The 9,893-nt window shown below is 44.5% G+C and overlaps 1 protein-coding gene across 1 annotated transcript in view; it reads left to right on the top strand.

The window, feature by feature from the left end:
* Nucleotides 1-9,893, top strand: part of OBSCN (obscurin, cytoskeletal calmodulin and titin-interacting RhoGEF) — a 187,812-nt gene that overhangs the window by 33,583 nt on the left and 144,336 nt on the right. The window contains 2 exon segments of the mRNA XM_017830010.1: nucleotides 4,173-4,448; nucleotides 8,485-8,754. Of these exon segments, the coding sequence (XP_017685499.1) occupies nucleotides 4,173-4,448; nucleotides 8,485-8,754 (546 nt within the window).

The raw sequence follows: 9,893 nt of genomic DNA, 5'->3' as shown, positions 1-9,893 counted from the left end.
GCAGTGGTGGGGTCACCACCCCTGGAGGGATTTAAAAGCCCTGTAGATGTGGCCCTTGGGGACGTGGTTTAGTGATGGACCTGCCAGCACAGTGTTAATGGTTGGATTTGATGATCTTCCATGCCTAAATGATTCTAGGATTTCTTTGGTCTCAGTATATTTTGCAAGAGGTCTGGTAAATTTTATTTCAGGCCCTAGTTAGCCATGGAATCAGTACCATTCTGAGTGATTATTTCTGAATTGGATGATAAGAAAGAGTTTGATTGTTTTTAATTTTTATTTAATATTAATAACACTCTACTATCTTTACAGCCAAATCCCTCTTTGTTAACACTACAATTCCAGTCTCAGAGCTGATCAGAACAGAAAATCTACTTTCTCCTCTGCTTTCTTACAGCACCAAACCCCCTGGGACCACAGTCTGGCAGGGGTTTGGCATTTTATCAACTGTGTAGAAGAGGAACTGTGTTGGGAGTCCATTGACTCCACCCTGTGTGGGGTACCCAGGGTGTGAGCTGGGGCACTTTGGCTCTTTGCCATGAATTCTGTAGCTCATCCTTTTGCCTGAGAGAGCTGCCAGTTTCAGTGAAGGATGAGTTACAGTAAGGATAGAACTGAGAGGCACCTTCCAGAGAAAATTCAACATGAACAGTGATGGAAAGATCATCAAAGAAATCTAGAATGGTTTGGGTTGGAAGGAACCCTAAAGATAACCTAGTTCCAAACCCCCCTGCCATGGGTAGGGACACCTTCCACTATCCCAGGTTGCTCCAAGCCCTGTCCAATGTAGCCTTGAACAATTCCAGGGATGGGGCAGCCACAGCTTCTCTGGGCAAAATTGGTATGAACCAAGTACATGATCAGCTGTTTAAACTGGTTCATAAATTCCTGCAGAGGTATAGATAGAAAACACAGAAATTTAGTGCTTTTCCACTGGAATTTCTGTCTCTGAGGGCTGTTCTTAGCTGTCTGCCTCAGAACCCAAAGGTTTTCAGCCCTCTCAGCCCGGATGACTTCCCGGCGGCGCAGGGTAACGCAACACCCTCCCCCTGTGCTGTAAGAGGAGAGATTGCCTGGCTACCGTTGCTGTATTCCTCATGGGAACAACTGTAACATGACATCCCAGTCCAGCACTGGCTGGAAAACGATCCAGTGTGAAAGTCAGGAGGGATTATGAGTACTCTGGGTGGTTGGATCTTTCGCGGCAGAAATTCGTCTCTTACTCCGTTATCCCGAAGTCCGGCGGCTTTCTGGGTCTTAATTTATCCCGTTACCCTTGCACTTGGAAAGCTTTTCAGAGGGTTCCTGTACCTCAGGGCTCCACTGGGAGCACAAAGCCCGCCCTGTTTAAGGGCAGGTTGAAGGTTAGACCCTCAGTGTTGAGTTTTGGGATGCAGCTGTGGCTTTTTTGCATTAATATAAAAAGAACGGGGTACTGCACACCTTGGGACTGGGTTGGACGTGTAGAAAAAGAGCTGATTCTGAAATCTTATTATTTCAAGATTCATGGTATGCAGGGAAATCCATATTTGAAAATGGAGAAAGCTCCATGTGACGAAAATGGTTTTCCTCAGTTCCACTGAAACTTCCCTGACCAGTTTTGGCTGAGGTTGGAAATGTCACGTACACTGAATAAACTTGCTCAAGTTTAAAATAAATTTATAAGGCAAATTACTATGTAAATCACTTCAGGAGCTGGTTAAAAGTTTTAGTCCCATTTCCTAATCACTATAAAAATGGTTTATATTGAAGCTCAGGAGTGAAGAGGACAAGTGAGACGGAGCAGGAATGTTCCTTCCCTGCTAAGTTGACACTTTAAACACAGCACCCATGGACACAGACTGGTCTGTAACTCATTTAGTGCACCCTGCACATTCCAAATCCAGGTTGTAAATGGACAGTAAATCTTTATAATTTTGAAACCAGTTTTGAATGCGAGCCCTGGTGTGTGGTTGAGCTCTTTTAGATACCGAAATGCTGCTGCCACGTGCCTTTGAGGAGTTTTGCATCACCCAGCATAGGCCACGTGCCTTCTAAATGGCAATGACACCTCCTTACACCCTTTCCACAGCCAATATAAACAGAGGAACTCAAGTTTAAAGCCTATAAGCCGGATTCCTGCTCTGGTTTGCTCCCTGCAGGATATCTCTCTTTCCATGGGCTGTGCAATGTTCATAGCAAGGCTGTGATGTGGCTCCAGGATGGTGGGTAGTGACACAGTCAGCAGTGTAGGATCTTGACCTGAGTTTACCCCTTCTCCTCACCCTCCCAGGCAGCTGCTGCCACTCAGAGCACAGACATGATGAGATGGGATGCAGAAGAGAAAGTCGGCAAGGAGGAGTAAAGGATGGCCCTGGGAGGCTGCAGAGAGTGACTGGGAGAGGAAGGGAGGGACACAGGTTATGGAAGGGGCTCACCATGACTGCCAGGGAGAACCATGAGCCTTTAAGGTCACGGAATCATTGAGGCTGGGAAAGACCTCCAAGGTCATCAAGTCCTACCTGTGACCAATCCCCACCTTGTCCCCCAGCCCAGAGCACTGAGTGCCACGTCCAGCCCTTCCTTGGACACCTCCAGGGGTGGGGACTCCACCACTGCCCTGGGCAGCCCCTTCCAGTGCCTGCCTATCCTTTCCAGGAAGAAATTTTCCCTAATATCCAATCTCAACCTCCACTGGCACAGCTTGAGGCCATTTCATCTCGTCCTGTTGCTAATTACTTGGGAGCAGAGCCCAACCTTCCACCTCTTGTCAGGGATTTGCAGAGCCAGGTCCCCCTGAGCCTCCTTTTCTCCAGGCTGAGTCCCCCCAGCTCCCTCACCCCCTCCTGGCATTCCAGCCCCTTCCCCAGCTCCATTCCCTTCCCTGGACACTCTCCAGCCCCTCAACACGTTTCTTTCTCAATGTCACCTTCACCAGATGACCCAAATACCTCAGTCTGGGTGGATGAATTATCTTCCACGTTTGCACTGCAGGTGGAATGCACTGGGAAACCCATCCACTTGGTAATCCAGCATTTCCTGTGGAGCTGGTGCTTCTGTTCAGTAAAATCATGGACTTCAGTGCTCCAGTAAAAACCTGGGAACCCAAACAGTCATAGGCTGCCTTTGCTGTGTGATGTCCATCAAGTGGGCCCACCAGAAATATGTTACCCTTCTTGTGCAGTTATGTCTTGTGGAAAATCAGTGGGGGAAAAAATGTAGCAGCTCATTTATTTAGGGTCTATTTCTCCTTCCACATCTCAAATGTACATTAATATAAAAGCTAAAGGCGTGACCACATCAGTTTTTGGTTAAAGGAGAACCAGGCAAAACAATCATTAATGAATAAAAGATGCAATTTCTCAGTCAGTGCTACTTAGTAAGGTGACACTTGAATTTTATCAATGCATATACCTAATTAACTGGTAAATACACAAGATATTCTTCTGATGCCAACTGGACTTGTTGAGATGGAAATTCAAAGTGGTGCCATGGAAGAAAGTGATTTTAAACCCTTGATTCTTGTATCTTTTGTTGAGTATTAAAACAAGATTCCCTGTGGCCTGTTTGCTGAAAAATCAGAGATTTTTTTTTTTAGGAAATAAAAGTATACTTCAACTTTTGTAGGACAGTTTTATATGCTATGTAGGTCAAGTATTTTTCCATATTAAGAACTGTGTGTTTGTAATTTCTTTGGGATTGGGTTACACGATATTTTCTGAACAACGCCCAGTCTTAATCTAAAATACCTGTTAAAATCCTGTAAGTAATGTGATAGTGGAGGTGACAACTTGTAGTTGAGTTGTATTTGGCTCGTTCCAAATGTGGGGAATAGGAATATCATAAAGACACAATGGAGGAATTTTATCTTTGTCTTCATTACAAGAAATTTGAAAATGAGGTGGTCGAGCTGTTCATCAAGAGGAGTCAGAGAGGTATAACTGCATGGACTGTTTTTTGAGGGTTTTATGTGATAAAAAGAACTGCAAAGCTATGTTACTTACCAGAAATTATTATAGAATTAAAGAATTATTTAAGTTGGAAAAGTCCTTTCAGATCATCATGTCCCATGGTTAACCCAGCGCTGCCAAGCCCAAGATCCTGCAGAGCACCTACACCAAATACATGTAATATCTTCTTGCCACAAGTTATTTACATCTCATGTATATTTTAAAATTGTTTCCCTATTTCAGAGGCGGAAGATGCCTTTGTCCACAAGGAGAAGGTGCAGAAAGAGGTGAAAGCTGTGCTGTCAGAAGATGCCACTCTGAGCTGTGAGGTGGCCCAGGAGAAGACTGAGGTGAAGTGGTACAAGGATGGGAAGCTGATCACCTCCAGCAAGAAGTTCAAGGTGGAGTCCGAGGGCAAATCTCGCCGTCTGGTGGTGGGTCAGGTGGAGAAGAAGGATGCTGGGGAGTACAGCTGCGAGGCTGCTGGCCAGAAACTCACCTTCAAGATCCATGTTGCAGGTGAGGGATTGCCTTATTACACCTTTTTTTTGCTGTAGCTGTGAAGTTTCCTAGTGACATAGGTTAACTTTAAGCCTTGCTCTGTATGGGTCTGCAGCAGAACTTAAATGGTTATTCTTGAAGATCAGTATTAAGGGCATGTGTTTGGATGCTTTGGGAAAAAGCCCATTAAGGCCGAGTAGTCTTTTCCCTGATTTTGACCAGGAAGGGTGATAAGGAAAAAGGACATGAGAACAAGACAAGCATAACATAATCCTTCCACTCTTTAAGGGTCTGTAGTTGCATTCTTAGAATTTGTAGTTTCTGTCTCTACTGGGACAGAGTTTTTCTGTCACATCTGTACAAGAGATGTGGCTTTGCTGAGTTTTGCCAACCTGACTTCAAGTGGAATTGCACCACACAGAGAGGTTCAAGTGTCAGTTCAGATCAATATTCAGAAGTCTGTGTGTGCTGATGAATCATCAGTGCACCCATTTCTGTCCTTGCTGCCAGTTATTTTTGTGGAAAAAAAGTCACGCAGTACTTCCTTTCTCATCTTCCTTTCTTCTGTCCCGCTTGACAGTGTTTCAAGGGAACAATAACTAAATTTGATGTAGATGTTTCTTTTCTGACTGTGGACCACAAGAAAACCTCAAAGAAGCATTCAATTAAAGGCACATCAATTAAAAGCACATCCCAGGGATGTGGGGCAACACAATTGGATTTGGTGCAAAGATTTGTCCTTTTTCTCGTGAGATTCGCCCAACACAGGAATCTAACCATGTCTTTTTAGAAGTGTTGGCATTTTCCCAGCCTGGTGCCCTGATCACACCACTGAACCTTTTATTTTGGACCTAGCTGTGAGTGATTTTAAGTATCTTCCACGCCGGAGGTGGTTTGGGGCTGGCCTGCTCCCAGGTATCCCATGATGTTACAGCACTGGGACTCATGTGACTGCCAGCTGTGGGCCTTGCTGAGGAACAAACTATTGGGTTTCACTCTACTTGCTCTGCCACGTCTGCATTCTGTGATATACATTGCTGGGGGATGACCCTGCAAGGAAACTGGAGACAAATCTGCCTCGTTATCCCTTGTGCCAGAAAAACTGTGGTAATACTTATTCCATGGCTCAGTTATGTGACCTTTTTTTTTTTTTCCCTCTAGCTCTATGCAGGTTGTAGGAACAGTACAGGGTAAGACTGAGTTTGCCATTTTATTTCAAACAAGGAATGCATTTGATAGAAGAAACCCTTAAAAAAGTTGCAGCAGATTATAAATCAAACTGTGAAAGGCAGAAATCAGTAAAGGATCTTCTCACAGTGTTTGAAGGAAAAGCTCTTTGTAGCTTCCTCTGGAAGGATCTCCTCATCTGGGTCCAGGAGACCTTTTTCCTTCACAGGAACTGAAGTGGTCCTGGCAATTGTTTGTGTGCAGCTGAGCGAGTGGGGAAAGCTGTTGACAGCAATAATGGAAGGTTTCATGGGTCTTTTGGGTTAAAACCCAAAGATTGACCTGCTTTTAGGGCTTCTGAAAGAGTCATATTCATGACTATGAGGGTTCACTTTTTTTTTGGAAATAGCACCATCCTCTGTAGGTTGATGTGGGGGGTTCCTCACTCTTACCAAACTTCTCTGCCTCTCACATCTTTTCTGTAAACAGGGGTAAGGAGAGTGTTGTACCTCAAAGTGTTTTTCATATCACAGGCTTTGAGGTACTTGGGTACCATGGAAAGAGGGAGGGGCATTTTGTCTCCAGTATATAAGTGACTGCTGCCCAAGCCCATTGCTGTTGAGGAGAGGCTGTTTGTCAGATTTAGCAAATGGGTAAATATCAGAAAGTAGAGAAGAAAAGGCCCTCTCTTGCCACTGAGAGATTTGCTGGTCACTGTAGAGGCAGAAATGATGGGATTCATCTAGGTCCTCCTTCAAGACTGCTAAGGAAGAATGCTGTGGAACTAGAAATAGAAAATGGATCTTCTGATCCATTCTGATCTCTTGCTTTAACCCCAGATAATCTTTGTTATCCCCTTGTTGCTGGCTGAAGATAGAACTGAGCAGAAATACCAACGTGAGCTTGTGTAAAATACAAATTACCCTGAGGGAAATTCAAGCAACTGAAAGCTCTCACTGAAGAGAATTACCTGGGATGGAGCACAAATGTGAGCCTAGGAGTCCCTCACTCAGCCTCCTTCTGTGTGATAGAATCCCAGAATGGTTTGGGTTGGAAGGGACCTTCAAGATCATCTCATCCCACTCCCTGCCATGGGCAGAGACACCTTCCACTGGACCAGGTTGCTCCAAGCCTCGTCCAACCTGGCCTTGAGCACTTCCAGGGATGGGAAGTGTAATCCATTGCTTATAATGAAGGGGAAAATATCTGTCTAGAGAGGGTTAGAGCCAAAATGAAGAAATCGGCCCGTAGGACAACACTTTTCAGGAGCATTGGCTTGTTCTCTTCAGAAGTGTCACAGGAAGTGCTCTGAAATTTGTAACCCACACTTTTTGCACCACTGTCAATTCCTAACCCCAGAGACACAACTTTCCAGCAGAGTTCTCCTTTTTTCATTCCTTATTTGTGCTCTGTCTTTTAAAGGATTTATATATACAAAGGATTGTATATATTTTTTGCTGGCCTTAGTAATCCTCTCTCTTCTGTTTTTCTGCTGGGTAAGATATAAATTCTGAGCACTTTAGTGGGGAGGTAGCAAGTTCCACACTGAGTATTGAATAATTTGTTGATCTGTTCTTCATGGATCAGTTCTCATAATTCATGCAAGTTTGGTAGTTCCAAAGAAGTTTATTACAGAGATTTTTTTTTTATTCCTCTATTTACTGTATCATCTTAGGATCCCTACCTCCAACGTTCTTTCTCATGTCCAGCTTCTAAAATTATGTCCTTGGAACTTATCAAAACCAAGCCTAAAATCAAATTACTGTTCTTAATTCAGTGTCTGTTTGATTGGAGTATCTGGCAGTCATTCCATCTGGAAATCCAAGATGCTCCTGGCACAGCTCCACTGGAGGAGACCAAGATGATTAGGGGGCTGGAACACATGTCATATGAGGAGAGGCTGAGAGAACTGGATTTGTTCAGCCTAGAGATGAGAAGAGAAAGCAAAAGGGAGCTTTAATTACTGCCTGCATCTGTTTAATAAGAGGATATGGAGTCCACAGCTCTGTGTCTTCTCAAAGATCCGGGGTGATGGGAGGAGAGATAAAATATACAAGTTGGAACTTGTATGGGAGGTTCTGAAAAGACATTAGGAAAAATTTGCACCATGAGGATGGCCAAGCTCTGGAACAGGAGCCTTGAGGTTGTGGGGTCTCCATTGCTGGAGATACTCAGGACTCAGTGGGACATGACTGTGCAGAGTTTGGTGTAATTTCGTCTGCTCTGAGAGGGGAAGTGGGACTGGGTGGCCTCCAGAAATCACTCCTAACCTGAATTACTTTATGACTGTGATTTTGTACCATTAGTAGCATGTGCTCTGTAGAATATGCCTGGGAAGTGATGCTGTTCCATAAGGATACAGCTCTATATAAATGTCTGTGAAGGTGCTCCACCTGTTATGCATTTATTTCATGTTATTATTGATTTTTTCCTAAATATCCCTTGGGCCCAGCCATGAGGTCGGCACTGGCAAATGAAGGATCCTGCCTGGAGTTTGTCCTGTTTACTGTGACTGTGCAGCCCAGACTTCCCTTCAAGTGAACAAAACACACCCTGCTTTCCCAGGAGAGCCCATCCTGCCTGACCTGTAGAGAGGGACCCCCCAGAGGGCCTGCAGGAAAGCTGGTACCAGCCTTAAGATCAGGCATGGAAGTTCTTCTTGCTGCCCAAATGAGCAGCAGCTGGAAAATGTGATGCCTGGAAGTAAATTGTTCCTGCCAGTGCTTCATCGAGCGTTTGCTTAACTCTGACTCTTTCAGCCTTTTTTCATTCCACAGCTGATTTATTTAAGCTGTGATGCACCAGGTGGTGTCTCACCAAAACCCCAACACCACGTGATCTTGGAGGCGAAGCTTTCATTTCTTTTCCCTGCTTTCCAATCTTGCAGATGACGTGTTTGAACACAGAGACAAAGTGCAAAGGGAGGTGAAGGCAGCGCTGAAGGAGGACACCACTCTGAGCTGTGAGGTGGCCCAGGACAAGACTGAGGTGAAGTGGTACAAGGATGGGAAGCTGATCACCTCCAGCAAGAAGTTCAAGGTGGAGTCCGAGGGCAAATCTCGCCGTCTGGTGGTGGGTCAGGTGGAGAAGAAGGATGCTGGGGAGTACAGCTGCGAGGCTGCTGGCCAGAAACTCACCTTCAAGATCCATGTCACAGGTGAGGGAATGTGCTTCATCCCTGTTTTAACCTAAAAAAATTGCAGGAGAGGAAAGTTATGTGGCTTTTGCAAACTCCATCTCAACAGGCAGCGACTGTGGTGTTGGTTTACTCATGAAACCATCTTTGTGCTATTATGTCTGTCTCCCTTCTTTTGAAACTAAAAATGCAGTGGATTTCTGTAGTCCAAACTCAGGTTAGGCTGAAGATCATCGGGGAATTTCCCTGGGAATCTGGTGAAAATGCACTGATAGCAAACTGGGAATTCAGTAGTGGCAGGAGAAATTAAAAGGCACAGCAAATCTGAGCACAGGCATTATCTCATGGAAGCTCCTTTCTGAAATAAACTTCATTATAGAGGAAACCTTTTTATTATGAATGGAAATACTACAACTGTTGTCAGAAGCAGTAGATGAGAAAACCAGATATCACCATGATAACAAGAACAAGTTTTAACCTTGGCATCCCTCAGTTGGATCTCAAGGAATTTAAAGCATTATACATTAAATTTCTTTTTGATTATGACATGGTGCAGTGCAAGGGAAATTCCATGGGAGCTGGCTAATCTTCATTCGCTACAGAAACACAGTTCTGGGATGGCACATCTCTAAAACATTTGGAAAATAAAGATACAGATGCAAAACAGGCTCACAAAGTTTGTTTCCCAAAGTTATCTTTGCTTTTGCTGCAATTGCAGCTCTTGGCAAAACTGAATTTAAGTCAGCGAACTGACTTCTTACAGACCTCATCCACCTATCCTGTGTGCTGCTGGATTTTGGGATATGTGAACTTCTTTTCTGCAGATTTTGGAGAACGACAGTGGTGGAAATAAAAACAGCTTTGGGGCCATGTCTTGGACTACCAGTATTTGATGTAATTCAAATGTTAGCAGTTCAGCTGATGCTGTTGGGAGGGAACGTGAATGGGAAATCCATTTCAGCAGCACACTCCAAAGGCTGGTGTGTGTGCATTTAGGAAGGGATCTGTGTGTGAGAGAGCTTAATTTTCAAAATCTGCCCTTGTACCGTTTAACTGCAGAGGCAGAAGATGCTTTCATCAAAAAGGACAAAGTGAAGAAAGAGGTGAAAGCTGCACTCTCAGAAGATGCCACGCTGAGCTGCGAGGTGGCCCAGGAGAAG

This window comes from Lepidothrix coronata, unplaced genomic scaffold (genome assembly GCF_001604755.1).
Source record: "Lepidothrix coronata isolate B3197 unplaced genomic scaffold, Lepidothrix_coronata-1.0 Scaffold173, whole genome shotgun sequence".
Taxonomy (NCBI): domain Eukaryota; kingdom Metazoa; phylum Chordata; class Aves; order Passeriformes; family Pipridae; genus Lepidothrix; species Lepidothrix coronata.
The sequence above is the reverse complement of the archived record's forward strand: the minus strand, read 5'-3'. Positions and strand labels throughout refer to the sequence as shown.